General features: G+C 41.3%; 1 protein-coding gene across 6 annotated transcripts in view; it reads left to right on the plus strand.

The window, feature by feature from the left end:
• Positions 1 to 17888, plus strand: part of LOC146679117 (C-myc promoter-binding protein-like) — a 90347-nt gene extending 72459 nt beyond the window's left edge. For all 6 annotated transcript variants that reach the window (XM_085408101.1, XM_085408105.1, XM_085408100.1 and 3 more), the window contains 13 exons: positions 528 to 647; positions 921 to 1070; positions 2159 to 3342; positions 4224 to 4458; positions 4945 to 5036; positions 5120 to 5295; positions 5946 to 6107; positions 7654 to 7834; positions 8585 to 8839; positions 9038 to 9155; positions 12523 to 12685; positions 13333 to 13397; positions 13856 to 17888. In XM_085408101.1, the coding sequence (XP_085264227.1) occupies positions 528 to 647; positions 921 to 1070; positions 2159 to 3342; positions 4224 to 4458; positions 4945 to 5036; positions 5120 to 5295; positions 5946 to 6107; positions 7654 to 7834; positions 8585 to 8839; positions 9038 to 9155; positions 12523 to 12685; positions 13333 to 13397; positions 13856 to 13992 (3038 nt within the window). In that variant the 3' untranslated portion in view covers positions 13993 to 17888. The remainder of the gene's footprint in view (positions 1 to 527; positions 648 to 920; positions 1071 to 2158; positions 3343 to 4223; positions 4459 to 4944; positions 5037 to 5119; positions 5296 to 5945; positions 6108 to 7653; positions 7835 to 8584; positions 8840 to 9037; positions 9156 to 12522; positions 12686 to 13332; positions 13398 to 13855) is intronic.
• Positions 17889 to 18032: the final 144 nt, after the last annotated feature.

An 18032-nucleotide genomic window follows, 5' to 3' on the forward strand; every position in this document is an offset into this window, starting at 1 on the left:
GTGAGCCTCGAGCCGTAGCAGTCAGAATCATTAGCAGCTGTAAAAATGCAGTTTGTTTTTATATGGTAACTGTAGATCTCTGCGTGCCTCGGGGGGGATTCCTTTATTCAGTACAGCTTAGCTGTTTTTTCTGCCTTCTCCCAGCACTAACAATGTGCCAGGCAGAACTGAGAAGATAAAGAGAAGAAAATGGCTCACTGGTTCATTCTCTCATAGATGTTTCATGTATCTCTCTTCCTACAGTGTAAAGCTACAGTAGATTCCTGTCCATGTAAGATTTTAGTCCCATAGCGCAATGCAGTGTATAGTGTTGTTATCTAGCATACAACATGGAAGTAAAGGGCTTGGACCTCAACTTTGTTCTTGAATTGTCCCTCTGCTTACACTTTCCGTGTGTGTGATGTGTATTTCTGTGACTTTGTGCTTTACTAGGTAGATAATTAGATATTCAGATAATTCACTGCCTGTGTTTGTCCTTGTCTTTCACCCAAGTTGTACTCTTTTTTTTTTTTCCTTCTTTTTTTTAGGTGATCAGTCAGACTTGGGTTATAATTCCCTGTCAAAAGAGGAGGTGCGGAGAGGAGACCCCGCTGGCCAGGACTCTGCCCCTGACAAAGACGACAAGAAGGAGAGCGACTGCAGCTCCTGTCAGTATTCTGTCTGATCTGATGTCACCTGATATTCCTTTGCCTTTAACTGTGGGAAAAAAAAACCTAACTTGGCAGCATTGTAGCCACGAGGGATTTCCCTTTCCTCTGCCTTGATCTTTCTGTCTCCTCTAGAGATGATTCATTCCTTTTGGTTTCTCATGAACATCAAAGCTTTCAGTTGTTTGTTGTCCTGCAGTTAATTTTTTTTTAAAGAATGTTGGTGTGTTTTGTGCTGTGTGCATAAATTGTAATTGTTTTTCGTGTTTGTAGTGTCAGAGACAGAAAGTGCCAAGGGAAGCAAAGATTGCCTCCCTCAGCTTGACTTGGAGATGAGTTCTTCCTTCAGACCCCGTGGCATTGTTCGCAGCAGCTGTCCATTTGATGACTCAGCCTGTAAACCCAAGAGCTCCGCCAGCGCAGGTAGTTGCAAACTTTAGAGCTTAATGTCTGTGAAGGTTCTCAGTCATCGTAGTCTAAGGAGCTTGGAAAGAAAAGCGTCTGGACTTCTTTAAGTTGCTTGAAGACGTTTTACCTCTCATCCGAGAAGCTTCTTCAGCTCTAAGGGTCAAATGGTGGAGAGTCCCAGATTTAAACCCAGTTTCCCCCCAAAGAGGGACAAAGGAGGTCACTCTTTCGAGGATGCCAACATTCACATTTTGGACAGAGAGGACAGATGGTTTTAAAGAGGAGTGAAAGAAGCCATTTACGTCCACTGTGAGCGACCATCTTTGAACAGAGGCGGTGGTTTACGACACCAACTGTCTGCCATCTATAATCCAGTTTTGAGATCCCTTCCCAGACGCCTTAACGCCCACTCACATCCTGGGCCATCTGACCTCAGGAATTCGCATGATAAGGTGGGGCCAGGTTTCACAATGAACTCACCCGAAACCCTGGCTGATTGTGACCCACACCCGCTTTCACACTTTGGCTCATGTTATTAGGTAGAGGATCATCAGGGGGTCGTTTGTCCCTCTTTGGGGGGGATACTTGCACTGGGTTTAAATCTGGGACTCTCCACCATTTGACCCTTAGAACTGAAGAAGCTTCTCGGATGAGAGGCGAAACATCTTCAAGCAACTCAAAGAAGTCCAGACGCTTTTCTTTCCAAGCTCCTTAGACTTTAGAGCTTAATAGATTTTCTAATGTGGTACCTTAACTGTCTCTCTCTGCTGTAATTCACATTTCAAGGTTTTCTTTTTGGGATTTCCTCAATATAAACATAGGAGTGCCTTGGACAATTTACCCGTACTCATACTTTTATTTTGTGACAAACAGTTGAAATTATTTAGCTGTTTCAGTTCACAGCTTTATTTTTTGGGTGTTCCTTGTTGAAAGGCTCCTCTGTAGTTATAGTTGGTGTCTTTCCTCATGTGCACAAGCTGGACTGAGGCCATGATCTTTTCTCTAACATTGAAAATTAACAAGTCAAGTGATCTCACTTCCTTTGCTCACTCGTGCCATCTCCTGATACAAATGCCATTTTTCTCTTTCTCCCTGTCTGCCAGACCACGTTGCAGGTCTCCTCTTCACTACCTCCCTGGATGAGATTGGTGAGATTCAGACAAACAGTTTGCTCCGGAGACATAAGAGCACTCTGGAGGAGGTGGTGGGCAGCGCCAGCAGTGGCTCTGCGCTTGACTGGCAGGGTGTAAAGAGCCGTCGGCTGAGTGGTGACACTGTGGGAAGCAGTGGGAGTGGCACCACTGTCCTGGGCCTGGGCATGAGCCAGGGTGAAACTGATCCAGATAAAATCGCAGGACACCTGGGCGCAGATGCTAAAATCCTCGCTGGTGCCAACTTCACTAAGGCTAGGAGGCCTCATTCCCTGGCTCTGGGTGGGCTCGAGAGGGTAGCTGCTAAGTCACACGCTGCCAGGAGTAGTGATCACAGGGAAGTGGATGAGGAGGCGGAGCGGCAGGACTCCAGCGATGAGGACAGGAACACTACAGAGGCCATTTTTGATCTGGAGGATTTGGATTTCGAAAAGCCCTCTAAGGGGGCAAAACCTTATAAAAAAGCTGTTGAACGTAGCGCCAGCTATGGTGGTGTGAGCACCATGACAAACAGAGGCACTGTGAAGCGCACAGGTATTGAAACAGGCTACGACCCTCTCTCCCTCCTGGCAGCAGAGTCTGATCAGCAAAATGAGGAACGGTACACGGAGGGGGACCAGGCCAGCACTCCTAGTGCCCGGAGGCACCTGGCCAGGGAGATTGAGCTCTACATGAACCACATGGGCAGCCCGCTGAGCAGCCGCACGCCCAGTCTGGACTTCCAGGACCCAGCCAGCCCCGTCCTCCTCCACCATTCCTCACTCTCTGCTTCCTCCCGCAGAGCCAGCCTCCCCCACAGCTCCCCCCTCAGGACTGCAGGAGTGTCTCGCTCCCGCACCTTCCAGCCGCCGTCGCCCTCGCAGCCCATCTCGCGCCAACATCTGTGGTCTTCGCCTCCAACTCGAAGCTTGAGCACCACCCCCAGCCCGAGTCCTCGACCCAGCCCCTACAGAGAGAGGGCGGACAGGATGAGCCTGACGTCACCTTCACTCTCCTCCTCCTCTTTTGCTTTAGATACACTCCTGACGCCAACACTGGATGTGTTCAAGACCAGCATGTTCTCTGCTGGGAAGGGAGTAGCAGAGAAAGCGAGCCGCTGGTACACGCGCCTTGCCACATACACAACACCCACCAAGGTACAGAGTCCTGCTCTCTCTTTTCATTGAAAAAAATAAATATGGTGTGCTGACCACATACAAAATAGGCTTTAGTTTGATTTTGATATTTTAGAGAAAATTCACAGGAACCTCAAGATTTCTCAAAATCGTCTGGCTGACGCCACCATTTTTGTTTGTTTTAGAGTATTAGATGTGAATTTACACCCTAATTTTAAACCAATAATGTATGTTTTAAGTGAAAAATATCTCCAACTACTGTGCAAACGCCTGTAGTCTTATTGATAGAGAATCTGTACTTCTACACTGTAACAAGTTTGTGCCAGTGACTTACATCAACTATTAACTATTCTATAACTCAGCATATGAATGAGACCAAAGCCTGTGTGCTGCTGCCATCTTGTGGCCGTCCAGCAGGATTCTGTGAAATCCTGCATTAGTAATTGTGTCATTGTGTTCTGCTCTTTATTATAAAGTTTCCAAAACAATAGAGAAGAAACACCACAAAACAAAAATCTCTCCCAAAGACAGTACATAATCTTCTCCTGCCATGTGCAAACTGTGTGAGTGTTCCTTTTGTGAGACATTTCAGAAATGTGTGTCCTCATTGGAGTTTTTGAGACTTTCACATTATCCATGTGAATTCTTCCCCCTGAAAAACCTAAATAAATTGCACAATTTAGTAGCACAGTTTGTTGTTTTTTTGTTTTCTTTCATATAAGCAACTAAATATTGTACCTGTAGATTTGAGTGATTCGTGCTGTGGTTTCGTTTATATTTTTACATTGATCTTCTTGGAGGCAGTCAGAGTTACTAATAAGTCATTTAAAATAATCTGCAGTTGCTGTGAAAGTTTGAAGTTAGACTGGCAAAAACTGAAATGCTCTGCTCTCCTCATCCAGGACAGCCAGAGTGACCGTTTGAGCGTGTCCTCCCTCGGTGCGGGAGATCCAGACTGCTCCTCACTGTTAGATGAGGACTCTGGAGACACAGAGCACTCAATGGTCTTTCCATTGAGGAATGGCCCTGTTGGCCCTCCAGGACCTCGCAGGAGTCCCAGACGCAGCCCCCTCCGCAGCCATCTGGACAGTCCCACTGCAGGATCGAGCTACGGAAGACCCACATCTCTGCTCCCTGGTCAGCACAAGATTCACTCAAATGAATGTTCTTTTTCCTTTTTAAAAAATTGTGCATTTTTTGCTTTTTATTTTTTAATTTCTTTCTGTTTCGTGCTGCTTTGTTTTCTTTCTTTAATATCATTCTCATGTGCGTTGTGTTGGACTCATAAAGCACTCTGTGTTTATGTGAAAAGCACTGTATAAATAAATGCTTGATTCTAGGCAACGGGTTTCTACTTATCAACCAAGAAACGCTATCGCTGTATTTTCCTCTTTAGTGTAGTCAATGAAAAAACAAAGCTTTGCAGTTTGTATAGAAGAATATAGAATTTGATTATCTACAGTATGCTTTAGACCTGCTTTCAGTAGTCTGGCCTGTTCTTTATGGCAAACATTAACACACCAAGATGGAAAATGACAAGTAGTCTGATAAGAATAAAGAATAAATTCAAATAAATATAATTGCCCCCTCACATATTCTGACAGTTTGTTCATCCTGATGCAGGACTGCCTGGCTTCTCTCTGCCAGACAAGTCGGACCTCAGCTCTTCACGGTACACCAGCAACACTAGCATCTTCAACAACTACGCCATGGAGGTAAAACTGCAAGATAAAAAATATCAAAACTAATCTTCCACAGAAGCTAAACGTGTCTCTGCGTCTGTGTCCTCTTCCTCCAGCTGCTGATCTCCAGCTGTTCTCGCTGTAAGACCTGCGACTGCCTGGTGTATGATGAGGAGATCATGGCCGGCTGGACAGCAGACGACTCCAACCTGAACACCACCTGCCCCTTCTGTGGAAACCCATTCCTGCCGTTCCTCAATGTGGAGATCAGGGACATGCGAGGACCTGGCAGGTAGGCAAATGCTCAAGTGCTGTATGTGTGTATGCTGTTTTTATGTGCTTGTTGACTATTGACTATATTGTCAAAAAAGATGAAATAAATCACCTTCAATTCTTCTCCCCTTCATCTTTTCCCCCTCCGTCCATATTGATTAAATGCCAGAATTATGTAAAGTTACTTTTTAAATGATCTAAGGCTTGCTTCGTTTCAAATAAAGTTCAACCAAAAGTTAGAGTTGAGACACGTACATTCTTAGTCATTAATTATTACGCGTTTAACACACTGAAACTAAGGTGACCTTCATCAGAACTTTATGGATGTTGTGTTAGCCTAGCTTTAGCATAAGCACATCCAAGTGGAGATATGACTAAATTAAAAGTCATATCATTTTTTTAGACGACACCAAAATGTTGTAAGTGGGCTCCAGACTTGAGTGCTTTTGGTCTCAAAAGCAAAGAACCCCACAGGTGTAATTGATTATTTCTGTTACTTGATGTTCTCTTCAGTATCGATAACGCTGCTTCAGGTAAGTAAGAAGAATACAGACAAGCACAAAACCTTCATTGTGATTAAGTTCTACTTAAAGTTCCACTACTTGAGAAATGTCTTATTAAGTACTGATTAAGTAATGTTTTTTTTTCCTTTTTCTCTCCTCTCTGCAGGCTCTTCCTGAAGGGCAGCCCATCAGTAGATGAGGCGACGACCTCGTCATATTCTGCCTCCACAGGGCTGGACACAGGGACATCCACCTTGTCTACTCCCTGTCCCACGACAGCTATCTCCCCTCAGTCCCCTATGATTGCTGTGCAGGAGTGCTCAGCAAGGTATGCACTCATACTCAGTGTTAAACTACATTCTTACATTTACATTTGTTTACATGCTCTTGTCAAAATCAAAATATTTGCTAGTTTTCTTTTGAAAATTTAAGAAATTCTTTAAGAATTAAAGTGTGGACAGTAGTGACAAATGAAACCCTCTGACTGAAACTGGAGCACGTACAGTAAAAAGAACACAATTACTGACTGACAGAGATAAACAAAACATTTGTTGTATAATGAAAAGCTTGAGGCTACATTAGCTGCTGCTAACATACCACACCTGAATGTAGTGGAGCTTTTGGCTACTTATGTTTTTGCTCATTTCTGATTTAAATTTAGTATCAAAACATGTTAGTGAGACAAATAATCATACAAATGTTTTTAAAATCTTTCACAATATTTGTTAACAAGCAATGCATGAAAACATGAAAAGATGGTGCTTTGTCTAAAATATGAAAAAATAAATTAAAATAAGTACTGCACTGTTGAGACACCTTCAGATTAAAAGGACTTCTTTTTGTTCTGTTTGTTTGTTGTCTGTGCTTCCGTATCTTTTACCTCGTGTCTTGTACAACTGTTACAATGTTATTATGGCCTGAGATCTGAAATACAGTGCGATGATCATCATCATCATTAAAAATTTTGTTCTTCCTGTAGTTTAGTTTTAGATGTGCTGTATGATTTTATTTTTTTTAATTTATTTGTGGACCTCTGCTCATCTTCATGCAGCTTGTCTGGTTACACAATGCTATTGAACTGAAAAGCTACTGTAGCTGCATCCACACACTCCACATCTGCATTGTAAAAGAGCAGTGAATCTGCATCACCTGTCCTAACAAAGCTCAGTGTGTGTGTGCCTGTGTGAGTGTGTGTGTGTGCAGGTGCAATTTTGTGAGGTATTTGGGGGGAAACTTGAGATTATGAAATGTGTGAGCAATAGGGATGAACAGAAACAGATATATCGCTAAAATACTTGACATAGAGCAAGCAAACAGATGTGTATTTACCACAATTGTGGCGTTAATTGCTTTTGAATTATGTTCCCTGATCTGCATCCAAGTGTAGACAAGTACAAGTTGAATAAATTAATACCATGAAAATTTGTCTGGTCTTTATTAAACACAGCTCAGTACACAGTGGGCAAATAATTGAACATGTGAAAACATCCTTTAGCTGCAGGATGAGAAGGGATTTTGAACTATTGCTCCTGTTTCAGTTTATCAGTCAGGTGATGCCACAGGATTTCAAGTTGGTTAAAGTTAGTATTCACACTTGGCCATTTAAAACCTGAATTTTCTCTTCCAGCCACTCTGGTTTTCATTCCTGCTGTGCTTTGAGTCACTGTTTGCTTCAGGTTGCTGCCCTGACACTCTCCTGTAAAATATACAGTTTGTAATTCGAAGGCAGAGTGAAATTTCTTAATGTGATCTAAAGAAATCAGTGTTGCTGTTTATAGAAAAGTAACACTATACCTAATCATTGACCCTATGTTCAAATAGTCAGTATTGTCTATGGGAAAAAGGGCCAAATTGTCTTTGCTGTATCTTTGCAGGTCTCGGTCAACCAGGGATCAAGGCATCAATATACCCGTAGAACGCCGGCAGGGGGCGCTATCCTCTGGAGCTCCTATAGCCCGTAGTGTCAGCGCCTTTGGTCCTCTGGATGAAACGACCCGACACAACTGCTGTTTGCCAACATCAGGCAGCCTGCCCAGTTGTCTGAACGAAGCCACGGTAAGGCTGGACTGGTGTGTGTACGGCATGTCTTGAATCCGTGAACTTAAGTGTTCATGTTCGGTACCTCTAGTAGTTTACTCTGGGAACAAAATACACAATGAAAGGAGAGACAGAGGTTTTAAAACGTCCAGTTCTGAAAATAATGCAAACCAAAACAAAAACCTGTTGCTGCATATCCCTTTGTGTTGGGTAACTTCAAACCTGTCTTCATTAATATTTAACCATAACAATGTTAATCACTCACATCTCCTGCATATATAAATAAGTCATTTGGCTGTAGCTCAGGTGGCAGAGCAGGTCAGCCACTAATCAGAAGGTCGGTGGTTCGATCCCAGGCTGCATCCTGGCTGCATGTCAAATATCCTTGGGCAAGATACTAACCCCGTGTTTGCCTACTGGTGGTGGTCAGAGGGCCTGGTGGCGCCTGTGTCCGGCAGCCTCGCCTCTGTCAGTGCGCCCCAGGGCAGCTGTGGCTACAATGTAGCTTGCCATTGCCAGTGTGTGAATGTGTGTGTGAATGGGTGAATGACTGAATGTAGTGTAAAGCGCTTTGGGGTCCTATGGACTAGAAAAGCGCTATACAAATGCAGGCCATTACCATTTGTCATCCATCGATCCATCCATTCACTTTCGTCTGCTTATCTGGGGCTGGGTTGCAGCCCACACAGAGGAATTCCCAGGCCAGATCGTGGCTCTAGAGCACAAGCTGGCTGTGAACCTAAGCAGTTCTCTTTTTGTGACACTCAGGACCCACTGAGTATGGAGTGGCGGCTTCACAACCCAGAGCCTGTGACGGTTCCCTACCTGAGCCCACTGGTGCTGTGGAAGGAGCTCGAGAGTCTGCTGGAGAACGAGGGCGACTCAGTGATCACAGAGGCTGACATGGTGGACCATCACCCCATCATCTACTGGAACCTGGTCTGGTACTTCAGACGGCTGGACCTACCCAGCAACCTGCCAGGTCTCATCCTCACCTCTGAGCACTGCAACAGAGACTCCCAGGTCGGACATGCGCACACGCACGCACACGCATGCACGCATGCACGCACGCACACACACGCACACACACACACACACACACACACACACACACAAAAGATCCAATGGCTTGTGATAATGGAAGAAAAAAGAAAGGAATATTTTTTTGTTTCACAGCATTTTTCAGCATTGGCACGTCTGACTCACACTGTTTCTTCTCAGATCCCTCACCACTGGATGTCTGAGGACAGTAAACATGTGTTGATCCAGATCCTTTGGGACAACCTCAAGCTGCACCAGGACCCCATCCAGCCTCTGTACATCCTCTGGAACACATACAGTGAGTTGCACTGCTTGGACATGTTTTCTATTTCCTCAGATATTGGGGAAATTTGCTCAGGTCCTGTAACCGTCTGTCCAAAATGAAAATACAAAAAAGAAGAGAATATTGTAAAACCTGCGTATAGATGGAGGTTCTTTCAGCAGCTCTCAACCAAAAACAGAGAGAGATTTTTTTGTGTGTGTTAGGTAAGTTAATTAACGTTTTTTATGAAATTCAATAAAAACCCTTTTAACACATTTATGTGTGTTAGGGTGAGTATATGCCTGCATATATGCATAAAACATATCTATGCATAAGCTTTTTTTGCCTCACTTCGTTTTAATGTTAGTACAGATGTTCAACAATGTTAAATAATAACTGTATATATATTCTAGAAGCAGTTTGATCAGAAAGCCTCCTGTGTATATATGCTGAACAATAATATTGTTTTTAAAGGTGAGACCACTCATCTATAATATTAGTAAGTACATTTCCATCTGCCTAATTTTGTCCATATTTTAACAAAAAAGTGGGAAACAAAAGAAAATCCAAACATGGGCTCGCCTCAAACTTTTTTAATTACAGTTACAAACTGAATATATTCTGCTGTGTTTTAATAATTTCAGTAAATTTGAATTAGTTCCACCGACTTCTAATATTCACATAGTAGTAGTAGTAGATGCACATTTTTTTCTAATTATATTTTCTTTTGAGGTTTCTGGAAGTTTTCTGGGCTAAACTTAAATGAAAGCCTGACTGGTGACAATCAAAAGACAAGAAAATGTAACTGTCCCAAAGATCCATCACAATTAAACACCCCTAAATCCACACTAGGTAGCAAAGTTAGGAAGAAGTAGTATTGTTTATCAGTCTTCATACAAAGGCCACACAAAGGACGGGGCTGCTGTCAGGACAACTGCTTTAGAGGGTTTTTAAAACAGCCACTTGACCCTGGGACCAATCAGCAGCTGCCAGCTCTCCAATCAGGAATGACCTCCAGAGACTCTTAACAGAACACACAGAACTAAATCCAGCCACTGTGATCCAAATTATGGCCAGGGCTGTAACACAGAGTTCTAAGTAGCACGAAGTAAAACATAATAAGATTATTTATGAAATGTGTGGCTGAAAAATTACAGAAGCTTTCACTAAAATGCTTTATACAGTATGCTTAAAAATGCTTAAAAATAAGTAATCCAGTTTGTCCTTACTAACAGATAAAGGATGGAAATGCTCATCGATTACTATTTTGTTTTTCAGCATTTCTCAGGATTGAAACTTGTTATGTTCCAAGTTCCAATCACAAGAGTGAGTTAAACTAAAGAAAAGATATTCAGGATTAAAATGAGAATTAGAATTTCAAAAAAAGCCCGGTCGTTTAAATGAGTCTGAAGTTGCAGGGGTTTTTTTTTTTTTTTTTGGGGGGGGGTCTTCTTTTTTTTTAGTCCTGGGAACAGCTGGATTTGTGAGGGCGAATACCACAGCCTGGTGCTAACATGTCTGCAGTAACTGACTGTTTAACGGAGGAGGAGGCGCAGTGGCCGATCTGTGTGCTAACAGGCTGTGTCTGCTCTCTGTCTTGCAGGACTTAATTGTACTCTGTTGTTAGAGAGTGAGTGTTCACCTCTGCTGCAGACGGCCTCAGATGAGTCCTGTTGTTTGTGTGCTGTCCTCTGCTCTGGCTGTTTCCCTCTGTTCTGTGTCCTTTGCTTGTTGCACTGCAGTGTTGTCTGTGGAAAGTCAGCGGCTGGTTTCCCAGTGTTGGAATGAAAGTGTCTGTGCGGTGTAAAATCTTACTGAGACTTTGACTCTGAGGTGGTTTTGACATGTTTGCCTCAAATACAGCCCTGCTCTGTATTTGAACGTGGGTTTGCATCTGTGGTGACTGTCCGCTGTGTTTGTCCACTTGTAATGAGGACATTCAGCAACGTGTGGTGCTTAAAGGGCTGGGTACTGAACACCGACCGCTGCCACTCCTGAACACTGTTACTGTTTGTAGTTTAACAGGCAATCTGTGTAAAGTTTGACATTCTTATTTATTAGAAGTTAGCTTCTAAATATATTGCAACTTTTAACCTTCAGAAATAGTTTTATATAAATCATACTATGTTATATGTACTAACAGGAAGTTAGTACAGAGCTTCAGGTTGCAGTACTGGTGGGTCTTTAAACTGTAAATATAGACATGACAGTGTTTTATGGCCCTAGTATCCTAGGAAATTAGTATGTTATGTAACTTCTAACAATTTCATAAACAAAAATATATTTTATGCTAATATTTGAGTATAGTAGTAGTAATTTTTTTGTGCATGCATGAAAATGTCTGATAATATGTATTTATCCCTGAGGGTATCTGCCCATCTTACAACATTACTATATCATTTACTATATCAATAGTAATTAAATACTTATATGAAACTAAAGGCAAAATATGAATGTAATATGTGTTCCTGGATATGTGTACATATATTATAAAACTTCCATCTTTTTATATTAAAAAGTGAAGCAGTATGTAGGTAGGAGCAGTAATAATGCAGTTCTGTGCTGAGAATAAATGAGAAATATCAGTGAACAGTTGTATTGCATGTAATGTAATCTTATGGTAACTGTTTGAAGTATATTTCGGGGGCTATTTTCAGTTTTATTTATGCAGCACAGCGGAGGCACAAATATGAGACTAGACAGCAGAATAGGGGAGACGTGCACATGTGCAGTCAGGGCTCTGCTGTAAGGACATTTTTACCACATGTATGTACTCTCACAATGCTGTTATAATAAGCTAATTATAATATAATGTATAATATATAATTTTAACTATAATTTAATTTGAACTTACCTGAAGAGAGAAAGAAGATAACTACACTGGTCAAGTATAAAGCAACAAATGCAACAATTCTTCATGACAGGATGTTGAGTCGTAGTTTTCTAGCAGAGTTTCTGAAGTGAATTAGTTAAGCTTTGAGAGGAAACTGTACTGTTTGGCAGAACAGATTGTAATGACTGTAATTACAAGGAACCACGTAACGTGTAACAAATAATTACTCTTAAATTTAAATCTTAAAAGCTACAGATAAAATTATTTTTATTTTAATGTATATGACAAGTAAAGTATTCAGTTGTTAATTTGTATATTGCCGGGTTACATTCATTATGTACTGTGCATCCACTTTTTAACCCATGTTTTTCATTATAATATTATTGTACTAGATTTACTTATTCAACACCTGCAAGTGTAGTACCACTTTATGCCTTCCAGATACCCAGCCCCAAGTGCTTCTCATCAGAGAGAGTGCCCACTCTTCACAGATGATCTATTATTGAAATTATTTTCACATGTCTGATGCAAAATCATGATGAATTGTGTGCGTGTGTGCTTGTGTTCCAGATGTTGGTTACCCTGTGTCTCGGCCAGTCCCAGAGGAAGAAAAGCCGTTCAGTGAGGAGCTGCTGCACAGTATGGTGAAGAGCATCCAGAGGAACGACGTCAGCCGCCCGATGGCTCAGCTGCTGCAGCTGCTGGGGCAGACGCTCGGGGTCAAAAGGCAAAGGTCAGCACCAACTGTTCAGTCACGTATAAGGACAATTCATATTTGAAGGCTTTTCCAGTTATATTGTAATATAAATTGGCCACAAATGCAGTAATAAGGCATTTATTATGTGTAAAATACACAGGCCGTGCAGTTTTGTTTGGTAATATTTTCAGCTGTGGATTGATATAAATTCAGTCCTCTAGTCAGTGCCGTTGGGTTAGTGGGAAGTGTATGTCACAGAGTCCGGAAATGTGACACACTGAAACATGCTCGCAGAGAGATGCACTGTGCTCATCAGGGAGTGTTATTTGGAGAGTTGATTTGATTATTGTTCTTATTTTCATTCACTTAACCCCGACAACCACAAACGAGCAGTCAATTTACACAGTTTCCAATTATTGTACTTGCAGTAACAGGACCTGAGAGGGAAAAGGGAGACAGCATGACTGTTTAATACCTGCTTGAATGTTTGCATGAAGGCAGCAAAGTTTGCCTTGTGCTTCTGCTCATTATTATCGGCGTGTCTGTTCATCTAATTATTGTGTTTATGGAAGAAAGACCTACCAGTTTGGGTTTAGGAAAAAGTGATTCAAATATACACGTTTAAAGCACTCACTCATCTGCCATTTATACTGATCGCATGTGACCTCGCCTTTCTTCCTCAGGAGTTTGTACAGGGACATCCTCTTCCTGTCCTTGGTGGCTCTGGGAAAAGATAACATTGATATTGGTGAGTATTAAGTTTATGTCTTGGATGTGTATGTTTTAAAAGAGTGTTTCTTACATAACATACGTATATATGTGTGTGTGTCAATAATTCATTTGATTAACTCTATTGTAAAATTCATAAAACAGCATGAATTCATTTAAACCTGAACTTTGGGGGAAGTATTAATAAGCTATAAATGAACCTAACTGTATATGCAGCATCACTGCTCTTCACAGCAATTGTATTAGCGAGCTATTTATTAGATTTTTAGAACTTTAAAGATTTTTTTGAGTTTTGTTTCCAAGTCCAATATCGGCTCCGTTTTGCTCAGCCAGTCCTCATTGTGTCCTCAAAGAGATAAAAGTGTAAATGAGTGCAGTTACATGTAGCCTTAATGAACTGATTGACATGTTTAAATGTTTTAAGAAAAAATCTCCACCCACATGTTATTTGGCTGCCGATCTCTCCTCTTCCCACAGACGCCTTCGACCGTGAGTACAAGTTGGCGTACGATCGCCTTACACCCAACCTGGTGAAGCTGACCCACAACTGTGACCGTCCTCCGAGCACAGGTGTCATGGAGTGTCGCAGGACTTTTGGAGAGCCTTACTTGTAAAGAGTCACCTAAACACACCATGATTAACTCTCATTATCCTCATTGTTGCTTTAAGACTAGCTCAGGAAACCAGTTGGAAGACCACGAATGTGCACTACGGGAATGTTTGGGGGAACTCTGTAAGCGCTCATAGGGGTACAGGTGACTGTGGACAGCATTATGTAGCCTGAAGTTTTAGAGACTTCTATCTATGAGGACAGAAACACTACACGCAGCGTTCATAAACTCCTCTCCATGCAGTGTCGAGTGAGCCGCAACAGCTTACATTGGGAATGAGTGACAGTGATGCAGATATCCTGTAAATACAAAACAGGAAAGGATTTTTTTAATGTACCATTCTTATTGTATATCATTTCATCATATGAAGACTAATATTAGCAATATTTTAACTGGAACTTTATTTATACAAAGTCAGCTTATGTATTGTACCGTCCTTTTGTTATGTGCAGTGTTTGACTTTGACCTGTGGTCGCTGGCCGTCTTCTCGTCTTGCAGTTTTAAACCAGGAAAAATGTTTTCGCTCAGTGTGGAAAAGATGCAGTACATGTTTGGTGTGTGTTTTCAGTGAGCTTTCTATGCTTTATGAGATGGAACTTTTTTAATTAGATCTGCATCAATTTTGAAGACAGATTGCATATATCTACAGGCTTTCTAGTTGTCAGCGAAAAGTGAAGGAACGTAAAGCCAACACGGTGGTTTACAGAAGCCCTGAGAGGCGAGTGAGGCAAACAAAATCAAATGAATCTGATATAAAGTGTCCTGTATTTATGACTAAAGACCAAGCTGGGAAAAATGGTCTACCTTCCCTTCTCTGAAACACAGGGGAAAAGCATGATCCTGCATTTACAAAGCATTTGTTTTTCACTGTTTAAGCCATAAACATCAGAGTTACAAAATAGTTTTTTCATAAAAATAAACAGCAGAAACACGTCACAGTGACAGAGTAAAAGACCCTATCATAAATCAGTTCAGATTAAACAGCACATTTCATTGTAAAAAAACAATCATGTTCATTACTTTAAATCAGTGAATGTTATGACCCTGATCCTCTCAGGGAGCGATGAATGCTGATCACGTTAATCTTTTCTTGTACTGAAGAGCATATGTCCTTATTACCAGATCAAGTGTATTTTTTTTCACTTGTCAGAGAAAATGGTATGTTTGGGGTTTGTTTACAAAAAACGATTTCTGAGCTTTAAGCTATTCATCCCCATGAAAAGTACCACTTTTAGTCTTCTTCAGCGGGGTGTTTGTTGTCAGAGTACATATCAGTGTTACAGAGGTGTTACCGGCCCTATAGGAAGCCACATAGCGGTGAGGAAGAGGGCAGATTGCGGACAGGTGAGTCTTCTGCAGCCAATCAGCATTAAAGCTCAATCAGAGCGGTTAACAGGGATGGCAGACAATCTATGATAGATGGAGCAGTGAGGCATGTGTAACACCTCCACCTTCACCTCAACCACAAAAAAAGATAACATGTCACCAAACCATTGTTTTTTTACTTTGAAACTTGACTTGATGTTCAAAGGCTGTAAAAATAATAGCCAACACATCCGCCACTGGTATGAGTTACACATGAGTGCGTCGCATTTGTTTACATTCATTTTCGTGGTCTAACCCGAATCGAGAGATGAATTTGGGGTTGTAAGAGTTCACAGCATGAATTAGTTCAAATTAAATATTTTAAATGGCAAACATATACACAGTCAGCCATAATAACAATAATAATAACAATAATAATAACAACAATAATAATACTGAACCTTTTATGCAGTTTTTTTGTTATTCACAGTTATTTCTTTAATTCGTGATGATAACAGCAGACTGAAATTTAAAGTCAAAGTAAACTTTATTTGTCATGCTGGCCACACAAGGACTGCATAGTGGGACAAAACTGTGTTTCTCCTAGAACACCATGCACTATAGTCATAGTAATTATACATGAATACCCAGCTAAGATCAAAATCTACAAATATTGCACAGCAGAAACTTAGGCACTATATGTGAATCTTTGTACTGATGAATATTAAAAACATAGGTGCTCATGTTATGCAGACACTGAAAATATTGCACAAATTAGCAGCAGTTACAGAGACATTTTGTGTGAGAGTTTGCATATACAACAGTTCTTGGATTGGTGTGTGATAGTGTGTATTTAAAGAGAGTTCAGGACTCTAATGCTGCGATAGCGTTTTTTAGAGGGCAGGATGGTAAACGGTTTGCGTGTCGGCAGCTCTGTGCAGGCAGGATTTGGTGTGTGGTCCTGTGGGGGTGAGAGAGGAGACCTGGCGACCTGACCTGGTGTCTTCACCATTCTCTGAAGTTTGCTCTGAGATGTTGCTCTCTGTAGTGCTTCTGTGGGAAGTGTTGAGGGCAGAAGGGAGTCTGATTGCTCTTCTTGACCGCTTCAGGAAGCGCAAGCGCTGCTGTCTACCTTTTGATGAGGAAGGTGGTATCTGTAAGCCCAGGAACCCGGTGCTGTTAACTAGCAGTGCGGTGCTGTCAAGGATTGTGGGTGGAGTGTGGGATAAATAGCGTGAACAATCACCCTTACAACATACAATATCAATTGATCTATGTGACCTAAATCACTTTATCTGGAGGGAAAACCAAAGTGAAGTTTTGATTTGTTGGTAACAATTATCCAACTATAAAGATATCAATGAGTCTTAGCGGAGGTTAATAAAAGAGCTTTGTGTTTATGGTACAAACTGTAAAGTCCCACCTGTCATTTAATAACAGCATATCTGAGTGTTTATTGCACATGCAGCCAGTTAAGCCTGTGGCTGAATCAAATGACTTTAATCTCATTGCCTTCTGCTTCCATATCGGTTTAATACAATAATCCAAATCATTTTAATGTCTTGGACCTCAAGGTGGCTCCTGTGTTTTGTGTTGTCTCTTCTTTGCTTGTCTATGGATGCAGGTTGTCACCTGCCACCGAGCAGCCAGGATGCCAGAATCTTTTGGGAACATATGTGGAGAAAAGGTTTAAATTTTTCACTCTGGCAACATCCAGCCAGTTTTATTAGTGTTGTATCAGACTAAAGCTAAATTAAGAATTCTTATTTCAGCTAGCATAAACAAACAGTAAAAGAGGACTTTATTATAAAAAGTGGGATTTATGAAAAGCTTGACACCTGGAGATGTTTACACCCTGAGGTCTGTATCCACCATTGAATTTACTAAAGATTTAACTTTTGGACAGGTGTAAAGATAACAGAGTTCAACTTTGCAAAGAGCCTACTTCACTTTTAATTTGAATATAAAGTTCATATTTTAATTTTTTAAAACCCTTATGGGGTTATTTAAGTTCTAGAGACCGTATGATGTTATGTTGGAGAAAATCAAACGGACCCTGGAGTGCATTGCCTCTGTCGCTTATATTTGTTACTGCCTTAGTGAGGATATTAATCCAGCTTTGAAAGGCAGAGTGGTTGAAGGAGGACCCCTGACTCTGAAATCACCAAGGTCCTATGAATATCAGCCAAGTCTTTGATTTGTGGCATGGCTAAGCAAAACTGGAAAAGTTTAACAAGTTGCACGTCTTTGTCCCTGAAAAAAAACCCAAACCTTTAGGTGTGGAAATCTCTTTAACTGGTGAATTTTGATTTGGGAGATGACACATCAGCTTAGAAAGGCTGTGATTCATTTGTGGATTTCTGTTGTGTTTAAAAAACAATAGTACTGTAAAAATAAATGATTTTGCAGATTCTGGGCCAGGTCCATTTGAATTGCCCTTTGTATAAATCACATTTTATAACCGTGTATTCACACATGTGCAAAGGTCCTTTTAGAAGTGGTGAAGTTCTGACGTTCTGTACAGCGACCAGATCTACAGGACTGTTTAAGTGTAAATAAAATCATGTAAACCCTCAGTGTTGCTGTCTGTAGCGTCTTCTTCTTAAAATATTTAGTTTAAATGTATTTAATGTTTAAATCCGTCAATTGTGAGTAGGAGGAAGATTCCCAATGACTGGATTGAATTCTCAACGCAATCACAAGACGACGGCACGGGTCGCTGGCGAGAGGCAACCTGT

The sequence above is a fragment of the Rhamphochromis longiceps genome, linkage group LG1 (genome assembly GCF_057381845.1).
Source record: "Rhamphochromis longiceps isolate RC_006_pf linkage group LG1, R_longiceps_female_GT1.1, whole genome shotgun sequence".
NCBI lineage: Eukaryota > Metazoa > Chordata > Actinopteri > Cichliformes > Cichlidae > Rhamphochromis > Rhamphochromis longiceps.